The following is a 25,143-nucleotide window of genomic DNA, read 5'->3' on the forward strand; positions in this document are numbered from 1 at the left end:
GAAAGGCTGGACATATGGACAGAATCAAACGGGATGAGCTTCAATAAGTCCAAGTGCCGAGTATTGCACTTCGGCCATAATAATCCCCTGTACCGATACAAGCTGGGGATGGAGTGGCTGGATAGTGCCCAGGTGGAAAGGGACCTGGGGGTGCTGGTTGACAGTCGATTGAATATGAGCCAGCAGTGTGCCCAGGTAGCCAAGAGGGCCAATGCCATCCTGGCCAGTATCAGAAATGGAGTGGCCAGCAGGAGCAGGGAGGTCATTCTTCCCCTGTACTCAGCACTGGTGAGGCCTCACTTGGAGTATTGCATCCAGTTCTGGGCCCCTCACTTCAGGAGGGACGTCGAGTTACTTGAGCGTGTCCAGAGGAGAGCAACGAAACTAATAAAGGGCTTGGAACACAAGCCATATGAAGAGCGACTGAGGGAGCTGGGGTTGTTCAGCCTGGAGAAAAGGAGACTAAGGGGTGACCTCATCACTCTCTACAACTTCCTGAAGGGTGGCTGTAGTGAGCTGGGGGTCGGCCTCTTTCTCCGGGCGACAATGGATAGAACAAGAGGACACAGTCTCAAGTTGCGTCAAGGTAGATGTAAGTTAGAAGTAAGAAGGAAATACTTCACAGAAAGAGTGGTCAGAAACTGGAATCATTTACCCAGTGAGGTGGTGGAGGCATCATCCCTTGAAGAATTTAAAAAAAGACTGGATGTGGCACTTGCTGCCATGATCTAGTTGAACAGTTAGAACATCGGCTGGACTAGATGATCTTATAGGTCTCTTCCAGTCTTGAAAATTCTGTGATTCTGTGATTCTAGAAACTGAAAAATACATTTAAAGAAAAGCTTCATTTTTTTTGTAAAAGTCTAAAAGACAACAAGAAGAAAATGTAAAGCTTCTATTCAGCAAGCTAAAAACTGATTTCACTGTACAGACACAGCAACAGTTTGGAATACATGTTCTGGAGTCCACAAGGAAGATATCCAGGGTAAACAGGAATGAAGATGGTAAGTCTCCATATCTCCCACATTCTTAACTGTAACAAAAACAGGAAAAGCCAAAGCAAGAGAATCTACAGGCTTGTTTCAAGATTTCAATCCTTCACACAGCATGAAATCAAACCAAGTATTACACAAGTACGATACTAATCATCCTAGAGTTATACTGTGCAGCAAAAAATAATTGTAGGTAAAAACCCTAGTGCATTTTGGCTGCAATGCACATAAGAGCTTGCAAATATGGCAACTATGGCCTGTGAGCAAATTGCTAGGATTAGTGCCCATATTTCTTACTACTCTACTGGCTACCTTGCAAGTTCAACCCTAAAGGAAACAAAACCACAAAACTACACGTAGCATTTGTCAACACTTCTCAGAGCAAAAAGATTGAGGTAGATAGAATGTGAGACAAGTTGTATGTACTCTTCAGCACAACTATAAACCAAAAATACCATTCAGTCCTATGAATAACTAAAAATGCCTCAGGATGTTTCCAGCAGAAATAAAAAATAGCATTAGTATCATCATGCAAGTAAAAACTCTGCCACTCATGTATAATGTGAATCACCACCTGAAACATTCCATACCATTTGACTACTCGGATAAGAGGCACCAGATCTCCTCTACTGATTCCACTCAAGACCCTAAAAAGTTATTCAGCTCATGCTGTTAATTCCTAAGATAGAGAAGAGTACACCACATGTAAACACACAGAGAGCACACTTTCCCCAGGCACACTATGAGGGCCCAAGTACTTACCTGTCCTGGCAGGTGGACTCTGAATATATAAAAACTCAGCAATAAATGAGTCACTTAAGATGCAACTACAAACTTCAATGATAGTATCAATCAAGATTTAATTTGAAACCAGTTTAGTAGTCAGCATGGGGAAATTTTTGAAATACTTAAACTACAGACATTTAAAACAGTAATACCTCTTATGTATTTTATTGCTACAAACTGGTACATCTTATCACAAAAAGCTACAAGGCATATTATAAACACATACTCTATTATACAGAGTGCAATGCAGTCCTCCAAACAGCCACACTCAACAGCACAATTTTTGAAGTTACTCATCTTGTACTATGAGGTAAATATTTATAAGCTTACACCATAAAACTTTAAAAATATTTACCCCACAGACCCGTCCTCCTTTTCAACTGATTAGACCAGAAGTTATCATATCCAACTTTCAGTACACACACCAAAAAATAGGATGCTTAAAAAAATATACAACACAATGTTTTGATCAGCTTTAACAGTCAGTTTTCTATAAAAAGCTCAACTAAAATAGTCTTAATTTCATTTTAACAAAATCAGAAACACAGAGGAATTATATAAACAAAGTTCTCCATGGAATGGAATGCATGCATATTGTGGGGAACCTTCAGATCCATTTGAGACTATTAAAAAGTCTGAGCCACTTTAGAGCAGAAATAAAAAGCTGGTTTGCCCCCACTAATTTATTTTCATTTTCTTGCACTTAGTTATCTTCAGTGTGGTCTAAAGTGAAGTCAGTTTGTTCTTCAGTTTCTTCCTCCTCTTCTTCCTCCTCTTCCTCACCCTCAGCTGGCTCATCAGCTTTTTCTTCTTCTTCCGTTTGCTGCTCCTGAGCCTGATCATTAATTTCAAAAGGATTTTCACCCTGAAGGAGAAGATTGCAAACAAACATTTTGATATTTATTTCAAATATAAAATCATACTCATAATTTCAGTGAATGAAAGGGGCAGCCACTAAGAAATGCTATATTACTTTATAAAGTTTTTTAATAGTTGTGGGGTTTTAGCAAGAAAATCGAAACACATTGGATTTAAAACTAGTAACACCACATCTTTATGCACATGGGAAACTGGGATCCCAAGAAACTCTTTCAATGAAAGTGGAAATGGCACTGTGAAAAAGCCAAGTATGCTAACTGAACTACTTCAGTTTCAGTTAATTCTAAATTTGAATAAGGATGAAACATTTGCACAACCAGGAGCCAGACATCTCCTTGAGCGGGTCCTGGTGAAAGTGTATTAAGTTCAGTCCACTACAGAAATCACCAGTGCTAGGCATTGTGAAAACATCATGGTCTCCTTGTGAAGACAATCTTGCAAATTTTTCTCTCCTCAATTTTTGAACTGATGAATTGCAAATTTCCATTCTCCCTTTTGCCAGTCTCTCGCTAGGGGGCTGTATTGGACAAGGCACACCAGGCAAAAGGAACTGGGAAGAGGTGGCTGGAAACACCAGCAGATATTCCAGGCTCTGCTATCTGGCCATCTGCAACCTTTCCTTAACAGATCCACAACAGTTGACTGAAACTGATTCACACACCCATCCATACATAATTTTTCAGGACACAACTAATTTGACATTTTAAATCACAATTAACTTGGGCACTGGCTCATACCTTGCCATATTTCCAAAAGACAGTATTGCTTTGTCTGAAGGAGTCTTATTGCTATGGTACAGGCAGAATCATAAACCAATTAAAGGTAATCCAGAAATAGCTAACAACAGTATTACAGAGTCACTTAGCAAAGTAAGTGACCCAGCAGAAAAAAACTCTCCATTTTGCTAAAATGAATTCACCTGTTTCTCAGGCCACGTATCTACAACATATGCTTCCATGCCTTTTAAATTCTCTCATCTCATCAACTACTGTTGCAAGCTTTTGTTTTTGTCACGAACCCTAAACATTTTGAAGAATAAAAAGTAGCTGAGTAGTGTGCACACTGTATTTCAGTACAAACCCACATGCTGGAGGTTTTGCTTCCAAATGTGAAGACGGAAGTAGATTGTGTTTTGTGCTCTGCAGTTAACATTACATATAAAGACACTGCTGATGTTTGCCTGAAGTTTGTTTTAAGGTTTTTTTTTTATTAGAGAATCCAATTAAAAATTGCCTAGATACAAGTTTTAAATGACAACCAAAAGTTGGTGAATCTGGAGGTAGTTACTTTTGCTGCAAAATTATTTATCTGGCAAAATACATTAAAAATACATTAAATCTGTGAGCTATCTAAAAGACAGAGGACTGAGATTAAACTCTATCAACATGGAGAAAACAGCAAACAATTATTTTCTTTTCATTTGCATCATACCTTCACATACAGCTCATATCGTGCCTTGACGATAGGATTATTCAAGATGCTGGTGGCAGTAAGAACACTCTCCCTTTTTATTTGTTCTCTGTAGGCCTAGGAAACAAATTTGACAGTGAATAATTATCACATTCCTATAACAACTGCCACATGAATTTGAATTCATGGTCAGTTTCTGTACATAAAATAATGAACATACTACAGCGTGAACTGCTTGTTCTTAGTACATAAGCCCAAACTAACTAACCAATTAGGTTTAGTTGTGTTTACATCTTGTTACTTTAACTTGATCAAAAGATGGATCTTGCTTATATAAGGGACTACAACCTGTTATCTGTTCTCATCTACAGACAACATCCAGGCTTCTCCATCACAGTCTAACATATTGTTGAAGGTGATCCTGCTCATTCTCATGGTCCCCTCCAATTCAGAACATTCCACAACATCCCACAATCACAAAAGCTCATATGAAAAAAACCCGTAACTTTGGCAATCTTGCTTACTATCATGCTCATGCTACTCTTTCAACTCTTCTACCAGCCCTATAAAGTTTATCACTATGAATTTAAACAGGGACAAATACAACACAACTGCTAATTCTAAACTGCTCTAAGTTGCCTTCAAATTCAAAAGATAATGGCCAAGAAAAGAGACAGTATGTCTATCTTGCTAGAAACTCATATGTTTTGCTTTTCAATCTGAATAACAAAATGTTTCCAATACTTAAACTCTGTAAAGCACATCCTCATCAAATGAAGAAGTGATTTCTAGTAACTTTCCCATGATTTTCTACTGGCAGCTATTAAGCACACCAGTATTTCATTAGCTGGGGTGCTTAAGTGCTGGCTACTTCCTGAGGTGTTAAACTTACAAAATGCAGTAAGGACATTACAGCTTTCTAGAGAACAAGCCACATCAACAAGAACTTAGAAATTACTTACACCAAGAGCTGTAACACTTTTCACCATTTTTTAATAATATAAAATATCTTACCTGTTTTCCTTTTGTGTGATCAGGAGATTTTAAGTGTTGCTGAACAGAACTGTGCAATGCAGGAACATAGACACTGCAAGCACTGCAGTGAACAGTCTCAACTTTCATCATATGGTCATCAGCTGTAACCCCTGCCAAAGAAGATGCAACAAATCAGTAACACAAAATATGTTACTTTAGGCAACTGGAAAAGTAACCTGATTGGTTTTTACCCCAAAATTAAGAGCTCTCAGTTAAACATGTCAAACTAAACCACTGAGGAATATTCACCTAAATTAGGCTCTCTGTGGGCAACATTGGAAGAGGAAGTTTTTCACTTCAACACTCCACCTCTTCACAGACTACACGAGACCCAGGCAAAGTACAAAAACAGCACTGATTTTTTAATCAACAGTAGTCAATATCCTTAAAAATACACATTTTGATACAGCAAACAAAGCTTGACTGAAGTAACTGCACTTACTCTACCCCTTATAAAATCTAATTTACTTCTTTGCCCTCCCTCACCAGTAAGAGGCACATTGAATCCAACTCCTCTTGTAATTTTAAGTATTAGCTTGGTAATAGAACATTCTCATCACAAAAGAAAAAAGGCCCTCCAGTACTTAAGGGAAGTACAAAAGAATTTGTGGGATTGTTAAGATGTTAACTATATCCATTTTAAAGTAGTTTTTAGTATTTAAGTTCAAATTAGGTAATACTGCAATAGTTATTGCCGAAAATAAAGATGTCTCATTTGGTTTTAGCCAATATTCTGAAATCCCTCAAGCAAAGAAGGGGAGGATATGGTACAGTAAGGCAGGGACACATTAACTGCTCCAGAAAAATGCCTGTAGGACAGTCAAGGGGAAAAAAATTCCAGATATCTTGGGTAACTAAAAAATGCTCCAACTCTTCCCTTTTGGCACTGTCCCTCCAAACCACAGCAACTCTCCTACTTGCACTTTTCCAAGTCCTTATATTTGACCACTCTCACCTTACTGCTTTATTACACTCTCTCTATATCTACTGGATCCACCTGCTGTCACTCCTCATGCCTTATACTGAACGAGACTGTGGCAGAGCCCACAGAATTTTTTGTCAGGTACCCAGCAGGATGTTCTCACCTTCTGATAAGGCTACCTGGATACCCAACACACAAGGACTGCCATCTACTGCTGGGCTTACTTTCCACATGGGATCAGAAACGAAGCAAGGAATCTCAACCAGGTACAGAAAAGATGTGAAAACCAACTGGTTTGATGCATTTTATCAAATTTAAAGAAGAATGAAAAGAGAAACAGACCAGGAGAGCTCCAAATTACTCACCTTCCATTATATCTTTTTCAGCAGCTTGGGAATTCTCTGTTTGGTTACTTGTCTGTTGCTTACGCATTGCTGTCTTCTTGAATTTATTCACCATACACTCCTACAAAGGGAAAAGAAATTGTAAATACCTGTGATGTACAATTGTTTACATTCCAATATTAACCCAGATTTTGAAAATTCTTTACAACAAAGAGTAAATAATTGCTATTACTTCTTAAGGAACTACTTTCAACTGTAAAAGTAACAGTACTTTAGAGACTTTGAAATTGCTTCATTTGCTTGAACTTGCAGTAGTATGTGCTGCACCTAAAGTCATCTACAAAATGATTAACAGTAAGTAAAGTGTATTTTGAAAATAAATGGTAAATTGTAACTATATTCTTACGTAGAAGTATTATACAGATAAAAACTAGCTGTCTTACATGAAGAAATTCCATCACTACTTTGTCAAATTTTGTTTGCTTCTGGATATGATCCAATGTCTCCTGGTGAGCTGCACTCTCCAGATGTGACTCAATTTCTTTTTCTTCAAACGTTCGAAACTTGCAAAATGAGCAAGTAAATGCCATTCTATCAAGAGAAATATATTAAATATTACTATTAAAACTCCTCAAAACAATGACACTTGACAAACCCAATCAGAAAGAGAACAGGAAAAGCATTCTTTGAAGCAGTGAAAAAGTGAAAAAGAAATGAAAAAAAAAACAACCTAGAGTTTTTCTATTACAAAGGGTAAGTGCTACATGAATCAAATATAAATTAGGCCAGTGTCAGAGTAACAAATTATCTATTCAGGAGACAAGAACTGCTGAAATCAGAAGCGAGGCATTTAAAAGCCCCATTATTCTGCGAGTTCATCTATTGAAGTTCTCTACTTCCTGTCACCTCGTAGGCACGGAATCATAGTCCAGCCAGGCCATGAATTCCTAATTGTAATTAGAAGAATTCATTTAAAGCTCATTTTCCATACAATAAACCATATAATCTTTAAATATAAACTCCTCAGTACAATGAGGAACAGTCACTAATCACTAGCTAGGATCATATACTGCACTGACATTGAACAGTTTTGTAAAGTGCAGCCACTGGGCAAGACTAAGAAAGTTACAAACCTATGCACTTATTTTTGCTACAAAACAGTTGACCACAGATACACACACACACACACATATAAAACAGAAATAAAACCAATTTCTAACAGCTTTTTAAGTCAACATTAACATATACTTCAAAAGCAGTACCATTCTAATCTGCTTCTGAAGAGTGCACTGATGCACTTGTGGGGGGAAAAGGGGTTAGTAAATTGTGGATTTTCTGATACAACAGTGGTCAACTGAAACACCCAGGCTACACCACTGAATTTGTGTGCCAGGTTTTGGCTTGAGGTTTTCTTTATTTGGGTTAGCTTTTTGCTTTTGCTGAGGAGCGGGGGGTGGAAGGAAGTGGGTTTTTTCCATAATTTCTTTCTTGCATTTTATTTTCCTAATATCAGTCCAAAGGAAAAAAACCATGTTCTTAGAGAGGCATTAAGGGCAAGAAAAACACTGTACACATCACAGAAGTTAGAGCACAAACCTGTATCCATCACCATATTTTTCACTGTTTTTTTCTCTTCTGCGCCTTTGCTTCTCTCTTCTGGCCTCAATCCGCCGCTTCTCTTCTTCCTCACTTTTAGCTTCTCCTTTGCCATCTTAACATACAATTGAAGGATTAAAAACCAAATTCAAAACAAACAAACAGCAGAAGTACCTATCTCCTCCACAAACACTTCAAAATGCAGAGAAAGACCCTGTAACAACATAGTTGGATGGCTTTCTTAAATGTTCTGAAAGTTTTGCTTCATTGTCCTCCTCTAGAGACAACCAATTTAAGCACTTGCTTTCAACTTTGCAGCTAAGGTTTTACACTCTAGTTTACAATCATATAAGAAATTCTGAGTTAAAGCAACTCCTTCCCTGTTGTGCCTAGCTATTAAAGGCCTCTTCAAGTATGTGACCAGAAAAAGGTAACTGGAAACACACAGAGAAAAACACAGTTTAAAACTCTCCCATGCTTTTAAAACACCACTGCTAGAGTCCCCTTACAAAAAAGGAAACTATCTAAAGGCTGTCTCTTCTACTGAGAAGGCAGTTCTCAAAAATGAAAGCAAATATTCTCATAAATGAGACAAGACAGTGTTGCTTCAAGATATGGTACCAAATATTCAAGAACTTATTATTCAACAACTTTATTATTTTTACCCACTAGACTTCACTTGGTTTCACAGAAAAATATTCCAAAGATTTTCAGCCAAAGAAATAAACTAGTTAATGGAGGCAGGAAGGAGGGAGAGACAAGGACAGAAAGATTTACCACACAAAGTACCCAAGCAGACCTTCAGAGAGGAACTTGATTAAATTACTACCTAGCATGTAAGTAAAAGTGTCAATGAGTAAATGAATAGAATTTAGTTCTACAACATTTAAGACTTCCAAGGACATTAACTTTTTGCATAAGTGCACTTATGTTTGTCTTTCCTATGTCTGCTTTAGTACTCTTTGGACAAAGAGAAACAATTACAATATTATCCAGTGGGTAGTTTTAGACCAAAAAGAAGAGGACCACTTCGTTTTCTTTTACAGATCAACCTTTGAAGAGAGGTCAGCCTCCAGGAAATCTACCTCCATCCAAACAGCAACAGAAAGGAACGTACAACAGCATCATGCACAAACACCAAGATGGCAAAACATACTGTGGATCAAGAAGTGTCACTGAATACTAAAAAAATCTTCTAGACTAACAGCTCCTGATTATCCCAAGGTCTACCATTTTGTAGCAAAGAGTTTCAAAATTTACTGTCATCCAGAGAGGAGAAAAAAATCAAATTGAAAACAAAAAAACATCTACCTACCCATAGAAGAAATTCCCATACTGATCTCAGGATTTAAATTTCATTTAGTGCATTACCACTAACCCTAGAAATATTCAAAGGACCACTTGTTTTACTGCTGTAATAACCATCTGGTATCATATTCTGTGCTGTGAAATGGCCTCTACTTTGACCCTCAAGCTCATAAACTGAAGTGCCTGTCCTGTGAGAAGCTGGGGAATAGAGACCTGAATTTATACATAAACTAACAACTCCCTCTTTCCTTCAGTGCACTTATGCAAACTTTTAAAACAAAAAGAAACTCACAGAGTTTAAAAATACACTCAAGATATTTACTATTACTTCAAGAAAAGAAACACTCATTTGGCTGCAAACTTCCAGCCCTCCTTGCCCTCAAATGAGACTATGCCATATGCAATAGGGCAGAATACAAGGAAAGGGGGACTAAAAGTAATTTCAGGATTTCTTTTTATATATGTCTGGAATCACTACAGTTCATACACACTTGAACTGACTTTTGTAAACTAATAATAAACCTGCTTCATTAAAACTGTACATGAAACTGACCCCGCATTCCTGATAGCAGCTCTCCAGGATACCTGAATCCACTTTATTAAAAGTGACTCACCTAGGGTTTAAGGATGAGGTTGATCAGCTAGTGGGATAAATAATAGGATATGGGTGAGGAACCAGTGGGATGAACAACATTCAATGCAATGGAATGGTAGCGGGTAAAGAAAACCACTTTTTTTTCACAAAAATAAAAAAAAAAAAAGGCAAACAGCAACATACTGAAATGATCAGAGAGCAGAGACACAGTAAGCATGAAAAAACCAAACAAGTAATAGATGGGTATTACAAACAATCATATTTCCACAGTCTAAATTTTTAAACTCTTGGCAGCCATGCTACCAAATAACTACTAGAGGTCATAAATACAGGCTTACAAAATGTAATCTCTCAAAGTCTCATAAACAGAATACCTACAATACCTCACCTGACAAAGCAAACTGACTTACCTCCAAAAGTCTGATAACCAAGATCATAAGCATCTCTTGTGAAGTCTTCATATATAACAACTGCACCACTTGTATCAACTTCAATTTCCTAATAAAAGTCAAATCCATAAATTAAAAAAGCCATTCTAAATCCAGAAAGGCAGTGTAATTTACATTATTTCCAATGATCTGTTACTTGCTATTTTTTAAATATGACAACAAAAGAAAGTGAATATCTTGTGGAAATCCATGTACAAACATTTCTAGCTCTGCATTCCTCCATAATGCCTTACTAAATTATCTTCACAATCAAAATAGTTTCCTATACAAATATTTTGACTTCCAATCCAGACTTTTACTTAGTTGAGAAGGTGTTAATACCCTCACTCAACAAGAAGGGAAATGCCATTCCAGTCCTGCAATATTAAACCAGGATATACATAGACACATGCTTAGCTTACTACTAACATTCTCAAATAGTGTTGCAACTGATCTGTCTGAAGGAAGGGACCAATCTTCCCACCCTACCAGAGAATACCTTTTAACACTGATTCTTTTTTATTTACCCTCTCTCCTTGATGTGTCTTATGACTTAGCCATTCCTCCTCACTTCTGTTTAGTGATCTCCCTTGTACCCACCCAAGCAGTCACAGCTGCATGAGCTCAAGCTGTCTACCCATGGCAACATGAGAAGTGTTCATATTGCTCTTGTGCATTACATGAACAGGTAGGGTCTACCAATACGCCTTAAAATTCACTTTCCAGGCTATCTGCACAAGCTACATCTTTCACTCAAAATCAGCTGCCACCAAAACAAGACAGCTTTAGATAAAACACCTAAAATCATGTTCAGAAAAACTTATCTAGTTTAATGTTCAATTTGGTAACTCTAGTTTAAGAATTGTGTGTCTTCAGGTATGCTATGCAAACTTCTCAAAGAATCAAAACATTTTCCAGTTCTGGGAATCTTTACCTCTACAGTGGAATCCTGGTAAGATGTCTTCGTGTCTATTAACATAAAATGAGAAACAATGCAAAAGTGCTGTCACTGACAATTCATTTTAAGACAATAAGATATTTAGGAAAAAAAAATCAGCTTGTTATGCAGGGAAGACTGTCTACATCTACAATTTATCATAGTTTAATAATAATGTAAAATCAGCTACCCCTAGAAATACAAACTAAACACTTTTAGAAGCAATCACCCGTATCTAATTCCAAAACAAGAATTTCAAGGTTGAAAGGATAACAGTATTTTGAGATATATTTTCATTCATACAATAGATACCAACTGCACATTTTAGTTTTCAACTGCATGATACTGCTTAGGTCTTTCAGTTCAAGTTTCAGAAACTGTGTTAAACTACCCAACATTTTCTTCCCCCTAATCTCAGAGCCACAGGACAGGCTGCATTCTTGCAGGTACTAGATATATCCCATTTCCTAAAATGACCCAAATATTATGTATTGGTCACTGGATTGGGAAATCAGCAGAGGGGACGAAATAATAAATTAGAAGCATTATGCCTGAATGTAGCTTGGAAAGGAGAATGTACAAAAGTACTGAAAGAACTCGAATTTTAGAGACCCTTTTCCTAACAACAAAGCTGATGAGACCACCAATAAAGCTCCCTATACAAAAGGCAGAGGAGTGTGTTCTATACAGCCAGTTCCTGGAATTGGTACAGTACTCTTGACATTACAGTTAAGGGAACAGTTATGTAATACAAAATAATGTAACCAGAATAATGAAATCAAAAACAGAATTTATGCCTCAAAGTCTCTGCCAAGTCTGTGCATTTGCCTTGCAAGCTGTGAGCTACATCAACTTTAAACTATTTTCATGGGTCATTTAAAACCAAACTACATAAAACACTGCACATCAAAATTACTAGGAAATCACAAGCATAAAAACTAAAATCTGACTGCTGTACACACTGTTCCCAAGATATAATACTCGAGTTTGCATTTCCTCAAAGCAAGTACTTTATTTAAACCTCACTGGTGGCTTTTTTCTCCAACTTTGACTGCAATATAAAATTTTATTATTAGAGTTGTAGAATATCTTTATGGAAGTTAAAGAAACCAAACATCACTAATACAATTTGCAGTTTGTATTATGTTTATCTATGTAATTTACAGTTCCTCTTGTCATTACAGCATTTCATTTACAAGTGGGAGCAATCTCTTTCTGCCTCTCATAAATTATTATGTAACAGTTTTTGCCATTTTTGCAGTTTCCCTCCTTTTCCCTCTCCTCTCCACCCACGCCTTGTATCTTTATTTTAACTGCACAGCAGCTGATGCGCTGCTTTTTATATCCAAAGAATGTGGACAGCAGGGCCCAGGCTCATGCAAGAGCACATTTTAGTATTTGTCAGGCATTGTCTCTTCAGACAACCTGAGCTCTGACATTATTTTTAGTGGTGAAAATTTGCCTCCAGGAAGTATCATCATAAAGTCTCAATGTGATAGTCTTCAATGGTACCTATCTGAGCACATCAAAATATTCAGAATCACTTAGCAAATTATCTTTGCAGTAGGAAAGTCAGATATGTAAATTCCTAAAATCCACTGTGGACTACTTGAAAGGTAGAAAACAAAGAATTACAAAACAGCACATACAGTCCTCTTCCTGAATACTTAAACTAAGCAATTTTTAATGAATTAAAAAATCACTCATTTTAACTTAAAAATTTTGACACTTGCTACTTACTAGGTGACTTTTTCTGGCTCAGCTTCAAGATAGGCTTTGTCATTTTGGGTTTCTTGATAAATGTCCCACCAGGTTTGTTATATGGCTGTGGTATCATTTTTCTTTTTATTCCTCTTGCAGCAACTGCTGCAGGACTGGGTTTGTTATGATAGTCAACGACAATTCCAGGTCTGTGCATTCCGCCAAAGTCTCCCATATGCTGCAAATTTGTGAAATCAAGAGAAAGGTATTAGTATATGAAAGCAATGTCAACAAAACAGCTACTTGGTACAGTATGACTGTGACCTTAACTAAAATCTGTGCTCTAGAGCAAAATGTAGGAGGAAACTTAAGTTCCTGGTCTGATGTTTGTTTGTGCAATGGCTTTGTGGTGTTTGTCCAGTAGAACTAATACTTATGTATAAACTGTGTTTCTGCTTATTCAGAACCATTGTCCAGGCAATGAACATATCTGTCATATCTCAGCCTAACATCTTGGCTCCTCTCTTCAGATTCTCTAGACAATGAATTCCATCTGCCTCAAAAAAAAAAAATTAAAAAAATAATGGCTTTAACAAAAAAGTTGCCTTGCTTTGCATCTTATGCAAAATTATATAGTAGTGATCTGAAAACTGAGTGAAGAAGGTTGCCCACTGTGGAATACTGATTAATTGAAGGAAGCTCATTCTTTCTTTTATCTATCTTTCCAGTATCTTCCAATTCAATAAAAAGCAGAATTTTTAAGCTGGGCCTGGAGAGAGTGATACAAAAACAATGCAGCAATAGGAATGAAAATTCCATTGAAAGACTAAACCTTTCCACTATTTCTAAAATTACACAGAGTCATTTGTGGATACTCGTATATATGAAAGTTACCTCTCTGAAGACACAGAATAAATGAGTAATCTGAAGAGGGGAATTTAAGTAGCTGTAATATTTTCAAAAGTGCAAACATACTTCTTAATATTAACTTAATTACTTGATTAATAAAGGGCAGAAGAGAGCCCATAGACTGGATGAGTGACTTGGATAAGCAGAAATATATCTCTTTCCATGAGAAGAGAATTAGTATTACACTGTCAAAAGAACATAAAAATAAATTCAAAACCTTTAAGAAAAGCATGATTTTTTTAAAGCAGATTTTTAATGACAGACAGAATGTACCAAAACAGGCACTTTCCTTAGTCAGAAGTCCATGCACAGTATGTCCATGTTAATTTATTTAGCTGAGATAGCTGTAGACGGCCTAGCATGTACATTTACATCAGACACAAATTTGACATGAAGTACACACTGGATAATTTCAAGTTCGGGTTTTTTGAAACAGATAATCTACCTATTAAAGGTGCAATGCATTTTACATCTGGTAAGTAGTCTAGCCTTTACATTCTCCTTTATTACAGAAAAGACTAAAAGGATAAATTTCAAAAGCAAATGAAAAAAGAACTCAGTTGTAACTCTGCACAAAGCTTTCAGATCTAAAGGAGTTCTGAAAGAATAGCATAAAGGCTTAAGAATGTAACATTTTCAGCTTCACAAGCAGAGAAATGAAGATGAGAATCTTTTTCTCATACCATGCTACATGCTACCTAACAGCCATGTGCAAATCTGAGCTAAAAGTTGAATATGGCAACTACAATACTCAAGAATGCTGCAAAGTAGACTTTCTGGAACAAAACCACCACGCATGTTAAGCATATAAAAGACCCAGTAAAAAATAATTTTCCTCTACACTTCAAGCTGTATAGTTTAAGCTTAAAGAATCACTTCCCAAAGAAACACAGCACGCTCAGGAATTTTAAAAGATAAGTTACACCTAGAGGCACAGGCAGGAAGGTGTTCACTGAATATTTTGTGCTTAAGAAAAAAATTGAAATTGGGATTATAAAACCAAGACAAAGGGACACCATCAACTCAAAGTTAGTATTTCTGTCAGGTTTGGGGTTTTTTTATTCTTTCCCCCAAGTCACTTAACATTAAGCATTACTTCCTCAAACTGATCACTCTTTTGCATACAATTAATCATGCTGTTTCTAGGACATACACTTTTTACATCCCATACTGGAAAGGAATCTGCTGAGAGGCACTTAGAACTTAAGTCTTCAAAACGAATACAAGTAAGAGGACTAGGCACACTGTGTAGAAATTATTTCAGTTCTGTGAAAGGACCTGATTTCAAGTTGATGATGCCCCTTTAACCATGCTTTAATTCTGAGAAAAAAATCACTGTAACTGCTAACCACTCACCTTTGCCATTTCCTCCCCATCACCCTTCCAGTAAACAAGTCAGAGTAAGAATTAAGTTTAAAAGAAGACTTGATGTTTGATAAACCATACTCAACATATTAAAGAATTAGCTCAACTTTTTCCTTTACATGAACCAAAAACTGCTCTAGCGTTCACAACCTGGGTTTTATTTTTTGCTTATACATTGCACCTTTAACCTACTCAAAACTTCAAAAGACTTTGAATTCAACTTTCACAATATTCAAAAATTTCCCCACCAGCAGCAGAGATGCTAGTGTTTACAAGGAAAAACGAAAGTCCTTTTAATCCCTTTTAGACCAAACCTACTACTTTTATCTTCACCTTTCAAACAAAAGGAGAGATTTAACAAACCTTATCAACTAGTCTATTACTCAATACTTTCAGCAGAAAGAGGGACTGGGTTCTACTTGAAGACAGCTTCAAAGGGATAAACAACATTGTCAACCATGATCATTTGCTTGGACAAAACCCCCACACTGTACTGAACAGTGCATTCATTTTAAAGCAGTGGTCTTGAAAGGGTTTAAAAGAGTGTCTAGTGAAAAGAATCTGAAAAGATTCTGTACTTACTCCTCGGCCTCGGCCTCTGCCTGTTGATGGTCCTCCAAAAGCATCATAGTTTCTGCTTCCAAATCCACTTTCAGGATAAGCAGGCGTTCCTCTCCCCCGAGAGCCTACAGGTGCAGGCTTCATATGGGGTGAAGAAAAACTGCTGTAGGAAGAGTAACTCTCTCTTCCTCTGTCCTCCATAAACCCAGGCCTCAATTTTGAACGGGAGTAAGGTGCTTCCCAGCTAGACCCGCCCTGGTTTCTACCTCCGAAAGAGTCAAGGCTATTCCGGTAGGAGTTGTCAAATCGACCACCATAACTACCTCCGAAGCGGCTTTGTTCGGGTTCATTATAACCATAGCCAGATCTGTACAGATCTCGCCCACCCAGAGAAGACCCGGAGTCGTAAGACTCATAAGGTCCAAACCTGGAAAAGTTGCACAGTGAGGAGAAAAAAAAGTAAGCTTACTAATGTTATACATTTCAAAAGACAAGTTAGCAGTTGACATTTATCAACTAAAATCAATTTATTACTATACTGATCTGTACAGTTGTGTTATTGATTAATCTTGATTAGGGCTGGGCAATTCACACTATGACCAGACAGAAAGCTATCTGAGCCATTTTGCTACAAACAATTCTAAAGTTCAGTATACCTGAACTTTGTTTACTTAAATTTTCAGCAACATTTATTTACTAAAACATTATTGGAGCCCAGCCCTAGTCTCACAAAAATAATCACCTGCAGACATTCAAAGCCTAGTCAAACTCCCCTTTCTTCAAAATCATACCCTCACAGTCTAACAGTTAAACAGCAGTTAAGAGGCAGCTTAGTTCTGAACCAAGAAAAAAAAATGTTTTGGCTTTTTTAGTGGTACAGTTGTGAGTTCCAAGTATCCCACAGTTCTCATTTTAAAGGAAAAATACATATGCTCTTCTGTTCACATCTTTTCTTTCTGAAATTTTTTCCCTGTAAAATTCAGTCTCACATTCAAAGAAGTTCATGGTCTTCAGTGTATCCAGCTTTCACTTGCAGACCATTAGGTCTAGCAACTCAAGATTCTGAAAGTCTCCCCAACGCATGCACAGCGGACACACAAAGAGTCCTTGGAATGTCAGAGTAAAGCAACAAGGAGCTACAATCTTCAGCCATTTATCAAGAGTTTGCTTTGCCTGGGACATGGGCAGTGTCAGGCTAGAAATCAATATCTGTAACTGCTTGGAAGGGAAACACATTAGTGTCCCTGCAGGGTTATAACAGGGTGACTGAGCAGGTGGGAAAGACAATCCCCTAACTGATACAATACAACCTACAAGAGACTCAACTTACTAACTGTATCTACAGCAAACTGAATGCCTTCATTTTAAAATCTGTTCATCTCAGAAGACTCAGAGATACACAGAAAATGACACTAGAAAAAGTCCATGCATAACATCAGGTTACGTAGCAAGCGACATTTTTGTGTCCAAGAAGTCATTCAACCTCCATCATATGCAGATTACTGTATGGTAGGTACGGCTCATTCCTCAATCTCTGCTCAGACTTGTAAATCAATATTAACAGTCATTATTAAACAAGTCATACTTCACTAAAATGCTTAACAGAACCGAGCAGCAAGACACAACACTTCTCCAGCCTCCCTCTTTAGTAGCGTCCTTCCCCAGTGGCACCACAGTGACTACAGACAGGAACCACACAATAATCTGGCAACAGCCAGACAAAAATTCAAGGATGCACACAAGAAAACCATCAGATTATCTAAGTTTTCTTCGCATTTTATCTCCTCCAAGATAGAATCACTACTCTGAAAAGCATGCTTCTTGAATGCAATTTGAAGACCTAAATCAAATCAGCTGCTCCCTATTGTTTTCATCTGAAAGAGCAAATAGTACCCTAGCATTAAATACACAACTTTCAGACCACTGCATGAGAATTTTTAGTTTTAGACTATTACATCTTACAAAGCAGCACAGAACATGCACACAGTTTCAAGTGTAATCAGTACCTTCCAATGAAATAATCTGGACATGACTTTCAGATTCAATACCAAGACCACTTGAGCACTGCACATTTAAACCAAAGAACACATATCCTAAATGTTCCTTGAAAACGGAATGTTGATAGATTCAGTCTAAGACACTAAACCAATTAGGTCTAGTCTGCAATGTCAGAAATGGTGTGTCAGGCCAATCAGCTGCAAATTGCTAGACAATACTGAAAAACAAAACTTTTGCTATTTTCTTTCAGACGCACTGTTCCACTGTCAAACTTTTCTACAAAAATGCTGATTATTACAAGATCTAGCACTTACAGTTTAGTATTTGCCAGTATTTATCAAACATGAAGACTTAGAATGAAAGGGTTCATACAAAATCATAACAACATGCCTCAGGAACACTTAAGTTAGAAGAATGATTTAAACTTAAATTGTATTGGATCGATTCTTGGGACAACTGAAGGATTATTTTACCTGTTACCACCACCACCACCTCCTCCGCCTCCACCTCCATGACTCTCCATCCCATAGGATTGGTTAAGGTAAGAGTCCATGGATCGTGGGCCACCATAGCCTCCATGCCCATAATCCCGGTCCATGTCTAAAAAAAGAGCAGAAAAATGTTTATAAAGAAAGCAAGTGAGAATTCTTATTAAGTAATCTAGCTTAAATTCTTAAGTAAGAGGTTTAATCATTGCCACGGTGCTTACAAACAAAATACAGAATTGACAGTTGCAAACCAATTTTGACACTGTGATTAGAGAAGCCACGTGTCTTTGTCATCATCTGAGCACCTCTTGACTGGAATAAGCTCCTCATTTTTTCCAATAGTAAGTAACTCAGGATAATTGTTCCATCAGCTGGAATCATCATAAATTAAGCGAATTAAATGAAGATAGCTGATGTAGAATATGTCTGAAGTTGCAGAGAATTATGACCACTTCCAACCCTCTCATAATACAAAGAGCTCAGAGGCTCTCTCTATCCAATGCTCCAAGAAACCTTCACTCTCACTGAGAGACTCTGGGTCAAGGTTACAAGCTGTCATGCTGCAATGCAGGCTCTGTATATAGGCTAGAGTCAAACAAAAGAACTTCCTGACATCTAGCCAAACGAAAATCAACCCAAATCAGCACTGAGCTGCAGCCCACTAACTGTGCTAAGGTGCTGGCATTTCACAAACTGATGCCACTTCATGACATCTTCATCTCAGTATCCTGCAATGAAATCTGGCAAAAGAACCAACTTCCTCCTCAGCACAGGAAGGTTTGTGTAAAAATTCTGGGCAAATAATCACTCAAATTCAAAGCACTAAAACAATGCTGCAGATCTGTATAACAACTATGATCCACTGTCTTCCTATAATGTACACAATCTGCACCTCAGTGGCATTCTGGAGACCAAAACTGCTTCCCAACACCAAGGTTTGGGTAATACCAAGAAAACCTGGCAAGTCAAGATTCACAGGAAAAGTAACACAGAGAAGGAATACACAATGAACAAAGGAAGGATAAAAATAAAACTAAGTAGCTGTTTAATCTGACAAGAGAGAGTATTTTATACATTTCAGTATCTCCACATATAAACCACTGACTTTTCCAGGACAATTAGCTCCCCTGAAGTCATAAGAAGTTGTCCTATTTAAAGAAATACAGTAACTCTCTGGGCATTCATCTCATGAAAATAACTGTAGTGCTGAAAATATATATATAAATTATATCCCATTTGTACCTAGTTCTTGTTAGCACCAAGTCACTGTCATTTACTTTCTTGTATCTGTCAACAATGAAAATTCTGCAAATTATATTAAGATGACTGTATCACTTTTACACAGATATTCTTAGCATGCCTGAACAGAGACTCCAACACACAAAGACCTACTGCTGATTTTTATTCTAATGATCACAGGTACTTTCTACAAAAATTAAAGATGATACTTCTGGGAAAAGAAAAAAAAACTTCTAACACAGAAGTCACACTCTATCTTTTCATATTCTGAACATTGAGGAAAGATTCAAAAACCAAAGCATAAAAAAACCATTTCAAAATACTAATAATGTAGCACCACCCATCATCAACTTAAATTGCAAAGAGTTACTGCAAAAAGAAACTGATGAGGCTTCTAATAAAAACATCTAATGCTCCTCTCTGGTGCTTCTGAATCATCTGCCACCTAATCCAATACATTATCCTCAAGACTGTATGCATAAAGATGCAGAACAGCAAGAAGAGAAGATAGTCAAGAAAATAAACTCAGTTGCACAGAAATTAAAATTGACCATGGGATAATTTAATCTCAGATCCAGGTTGTTAAGTTTTTTTAATACAGGACAACTTCAAATCAATCAAAAGACACTGACATTCTGAAAACTGATATTCCTGACCTGAAAGCACCCAATAATTTACCTTAGTTTCACTGGCTCCCTATTATCCATAGGCCCTAAGATGGCACAAAAATCAGTGAGGTTAAGAGTCGAGAACTGAATCAAGTCATCCAACAAGGAAGAACACAACACTCTATCAAGATCTCTGCCACTGCAATGCAATTCTACTACAGCACAGGAAGTAGGGACCAATGTTATGCATATGCCAGCAGTTCAGTATTGGAAAAACACAAAAACTTTCATATGTAAAGAACTCTTCCCAAAAATGGTTTAAAAAGCATCATTTTTAAATACGTATTTTAGTCTAAAATTTTTAGCATGAAAGCAAACACTAAAATACAATTTACAATCACAGGATAACTTCTGACATCCACACTTGTTTAACACTCCTTAATCAATTCATGTTATATAACATCAGCAGTCTTACTGTAGAGCTATAGCAGTCCCTAAATCCTCAAACCCTCAAACCCCTGCCTTCAGGACACCACCACCATCTCCTCCCTGACAGTGAACAATTCATTCATCCCTTTCCAGACTCACTGCCCTGCATTTACCTACATTATAACAGACTCACATTTGAAAATGGTTAACACAGGATACAAAAGGTACAAAGACACGAAGAGGGATGATGATTTCATCACTTGAATGATTTACTACAAGAAACTGGAGGGAGCAAATGAAATTTACAAGTAACAATCTAAAGAAGGATCCAAGTCACTTTTCACAAAACAGACATACAAGTCCCAGAACCAAGTTACAAGTAGTAAGTTACTAATGATTAACAGGGATTTAAGACAGAAATTGGATAAATCAACTGACAAGAAATTCACAGCATGTCAAACACAGACTATGCCTGGGAAAGTCCTCAAGCTGCAAACCAGGGAAGGCATATAAATATACCAAAGGAGTACTTGTACAATTTGTTCCCTGCCTCCAAACAGAGAGTGACATACAGGACATTGGTGAGGTAGGATACACACTTCTGACCTGATCTACTGAAGGTGATCTTATAATCTCCTTCCAACCATATCATTAACTGTCCCACACTGCTGATCAGTTAATCTATCATTCCAACCACTGCCCTCCTGCTTCAGTCACCAGCTGCAAACTTCACCAAAGATTCCTACATTTTATACTTCATGCCCAGAGCATGACAAAGAAACTGCATTCAACTTAACAAGCACAGTATTTCTCCAGGTATTAAACTTCCCTCTCAAAGTATGTTCTTCAGACAGGCTTTATCCTAAAAGGGGGAAACATACAAGACAACAGTAAATATTCATTCAGATAAATGAAAACAGAAAGGACCTTAGTGTAGTAACTGATGATAATCACTGTCACCACCAGTAGAGATATAGAGAAGCTGCATGCCTGTGCAGACTAAATGTGAAATTGTTTCACATGCTGAGAGAACATGTATTTAAGCACTAGAGAAAAAACACCAGGAATTGCGTCCTAGTGTCTCAAACCAAAAATTCAAAAGAGTAGTAGTTCATTTAAGTTTAAATAGTAACTGCTTATCAAAGAAACCTTTGAAGAAATATTTTATCTGTGTATCTATGAAAACCACAGAATTAAAAAGAAATTAAAAACCAGTTGTCCATATTTGCTCTTAAAGCTTAAAAACAGAGAGTGAGCCTCAGAGATGAAGGTTTTATCAAAGCATCTGAAACAAAGAATTTATTAACAGAATAAATCAGGTTTTGGCATCTGCAGCTTCTTGCATAAATACCCTGTGGATCAATGAGCCATTGAACCTAAGCAGGGAAACAGAAGAACTTGCAAAGAACTATCTGGTTTTAAACTTCTAGATTGTATTTAACTTGTATTGAAAAGAGGGGAGAAGAGCTATGTCAAAGGTGAAAATAATATATTAACTCTAAATTTATAAAAGAATGGTATACTAAAACACAAGTTTAATTTAAAAATTAAAATGTTAACGTATATGTATTTCTTCAGATTAATTAAGAAAAAAAAAAGAAGTCGTATTTGGTGGAGAGAGCTTTTAAAATAGATGCAAAATAAATCTCAATAGCCAGTAAAGAAAAATCAAATTTTCCAAAGGAAAAGAATTACAAAGTAAACAAACAGTAGGTAAGACTCAAAACCTCTTGGTACAAAGAACTCAATTTAAAAGGAAAAGCTTTAGAGCAGAGAACACTGAAATCATATTCACAGCATAAAGACAAGAAATCATTTTAAACAGTGTGCTCCACGTGAAGCAGATGAAAAGGCTAAATAAATGAGAAAGACCTTGCAAAATAAATGATAAATTAAAAAAGCTAAATGTTGACAACCAGAAGCTTAAGGGTCTGTTGTGCAATAGGAAGCAGTAATTTTTCCAGGCACATTACATTTTCATAACACCATGTGTAGGTTGTTAGCAACACAACTTTGTCATTAGGCCATTCCCCCTTCCAGACTAAAAGGACAACAGCTGCAGTAACTAAAATATTAACATGAATATTTACTGATATTTGTGCTAACAACACTAAAAATTTATTCCAAAGGACCTGTCAACTCTGGGCTCAAACTGAGCCATCAGGAAGGGACAATGGTGCAATTACAGGAGTCATGAGACATACAACTGAAAGTGCTTCCCACTGGCTGAACGTTTCCAACAGAAAGAACCTTGCCAAGAGCCCAAATGAAATCTAGGCAAAGATGAGAATTCCCAACATCCACCCTGTGCTGCCTGACTTCTGAGCCCCACAAAACAGCCTTCAGTCCCCTGTGTAGAACCTGGGTAAAGCAATTTTTATGCATGCCTTGCTCATGTACATACAGTGTATAAACAGTCATGGTAAAAGTTTCAAGCTGCATACATCATCATTAAACTTTTGCGATAATTACAAATAACACAATGCTTAATTAACACAATGAAAACTATTATTACAGAGGTACATGAAAGGAACATTCTAATTGTACAATACACATTTGATTAGTTAGTTCCCCTACAATAAGCCTGGATTAACTTCAATATTTGTATAATCAGATCTCAGAAAAGCAAGTTCTGGTAGTTACAGTGAATATTCCAATAAGATACTTAAACTAGCACTTAAGAATAACCTTTCATTCTAAAAATCAAGGGCATATTTAATTAGTACTCAATACAGAAGATGAAAACACGGGGCAATATATTTATTTATTCACTACTTATTAATTTTACTATGCAAAAAGATAAACACAAAATAGTATAATTGGGGAGAAAAAAGCTAAGACTCGAGAAATGTGTAACAAAATTATTACATTGCAATCAAAGACGCATGTGTAATTCAACGTGTTATATGGAAATAACAGCCAGCAGGAGTGTCAAGAGAAGCAACAGCAAGCACTTACTTGACAGGATCTGTAAACGCAGCTTGGATACAGTATCAGTAAAGCTTTATATTAAGATCCTTTTAACACCTGCTTGCATGCTGGCAAGAGATGTCAAAACATTTCTTGAGTCTTTTCTGAAATCATACCTTTAATCATCCTATCAAACTATGTGCACTCCTTTTTTTTTTTTACATAGTATTTTTAACAGTGCAAAAAAAAAAAGAGGTAGCTTTTGGTGTTGGCTTTACATGCTTTTTCTATACTCCTTTCCAAACTGTTAGTTAAAGTAAACTTTATGGGGGCAAAACCCAAGCAGTTACAAGTTCTAGTTTACATAAAAAAGGAAAATATCCTTTCTTTTCAACAAAAATAGTACTCTGTAAGAATATACTAGTTTATATTACAAAAAGCATCATCTTAAGAAAAGTCTGCACTTTTACCCCACCCCCCCATCCCCACTCCTTTATCTCACAATTTTTCATTTGGAACGTGCAGTTCATGTTGACATGCCCAAGATGAAAATCAAGTCTCACTCCCAGACAGTTACAACTCCTCCAGAAAACAACATGAGCACTTAAACCATGTCACGCACTTTAAAAAACCCGTTTCCTTTTTTGTTTTTGTTAACACTGATTGTTCAGCCCCAACGCTTTTTACAGGTTAGACGTATTTATAGCTCATACCTGAGACTGACCCACTGGGCATGTTCACACCACAATGCATGGGGGTATCTGGGAATCTCCAATCTCTGTCTTCAGCTGGAGAGGATGGGTCAGTGAGAATGACTTAGTGCTTAGCAAGAGCTGGAGGTGAGAGACAGGGAGCCGCACCAAGAGGCGGCTCTCTCTCCTGTCGGATCTCCAGGCTCCTGACACGACCCCCTCAAGAGCTCGCCCGAGCTCCCCCCGGCTCTGCCCACGCCCCCCGCCCGCCGCCGCCCCCTCGCCCCCCGCTCGCCCCGCGCCCCCAGGGCGCCGAGCTGCCCGCGGAGCGCCGCCCCCGCCCGCGCTGCCCGCCCGCCCGCGCCGCCCCCGGGGAGGGCCCTCCTCCCGCGCTGCCCTCCCGCCGCCGGCCGCCGCCGCAGCTCCCCCAGGCCGGCAGTGGCGGCGGGGGAGGAGGACGAGGACGTGGGTGAGGGGGGCTCCGTCCTGCGCGTAACAAAGCGGCCGCTGCCATTTTGAGTTACGGCCGGGCCCCGCGGCGGCAGCGGCGGCGGCGGCCGGGCCCTGCCCGTGCAGCGGGGGAGCGCCCTCACCTTCCCCGTAGTCCATGGCGGCGGCGGCGGGCGCTGCTGGCGGGAAGGTGGCGGCGGCTCCGGCGGCTCCCAATGGCGCCCTCCACCACAACGAGGCGAGGCGGGACCCGCGCGCTGCACGCACCGCCACGGCGCGCGGCGATTGGCTCGGCCGGCGCGTCACGTGACTGGGCCGGCGGGCCCGCCGCGCACGGCGCCGCGCACGGGGCCTGGCTCCGGGTCACGAGGGAGGCTGCGCCGCGGCCATTTTGAGCCCTGGCAGCCGCCATTTTGTGTTCTGGCGGCGGGCCCTGTCCTGCTTGAGGTCGCTGCAGGACGAAGAGCGGCGAGACATCCACACCATCAGCCTCACACACCCGCCCAGCGGGCCCTGGTGAAGGGGTTCAGAGTGCGCTCCGCTGAAGTCAGGCAATGCCTG

General features: G+C 38.3%; 1 protein-coding gene across 2 annotated transcripts; it reads right to left on the bottom strand.

Annotated features, from left to right (window-relative positions):
- Positions 1-1,827: 1,827 nt before the first annotated feature.
- ZNF326 (zinc finger protein 326) lies at positions 1,828-24,833 on the bottom strand. 2 transcript variants are annotated; one of them, XM_058029979.1, is made up of 13 exons: positions 24,726-24,833; positions 24,154-24,228; positions 18,240-18,366; positions 15,790-16,195; positions 12,973-13,171; positions 11,230-11,264; positions 10,278-10,365; positions 7,965-8,079; positions 6,812-6,959; positions 6,390-6,489; positions 5,082-5,212; positions 4,089-4,184; positions 1,828-2,643 (listed from the first exon to the last, which is right to left on the bottom strand). In XM_058029979.1, exons 1-13 carry the CDS (start codon positions 24,739-24,741, stop codon positions 2,482-2,484), a joined length of 1,698 nt encoding a protein of 565 aa, XP_057885962.1. In that variant the 5' UTR covers positions 24,742-24,833; the 3' UTR covers positions 1,828-2,481. The 2 variants fall into 2 exon arrangements, with proteins under 2 accessions (XP_057885962.1, XP_057885963.1); XM_058029980.1 differs by lacking the exon at positions 24,154-24,228.
- Between the last annotated feature and the right edge of the window lie 310 nt (positions 24,834-25,143).

This window comes from Melospiza georgiana, chromosome 9, assembly GCF_028018845.1.
Source record: "Melospiza georgiana isolate bMelGeo1 chromosome 9, bMelGeo1.pri, whole genome shotgun sequence".
Lineage (NCBI taxonomy): Eukaryota > Metazoa > Chordata > Aves > Passeriformes > Passerellidae > Melospiza > Melospiza georgiana.

Excerpts from the sequence above, each read along its gene's own strand:
- ZNF326 (XM_058029979.1), bottom strand. Across the intron at positions 10,366-11,229 it reads ACCAGGATTCCACTGTAGAG|GAAATTGAAGTTGATACAAG; the intron begins GTAAAGATTCCC and ends GACTTTTATTAG. Across the intron at positions 2,644-4,088 it reads GATATGAGCTGTATGTGAAG|GGTGAAAATCCTTTTGAAAT; the intron begins GTATGATGCAAA and ends CTTCTCCTTCAG.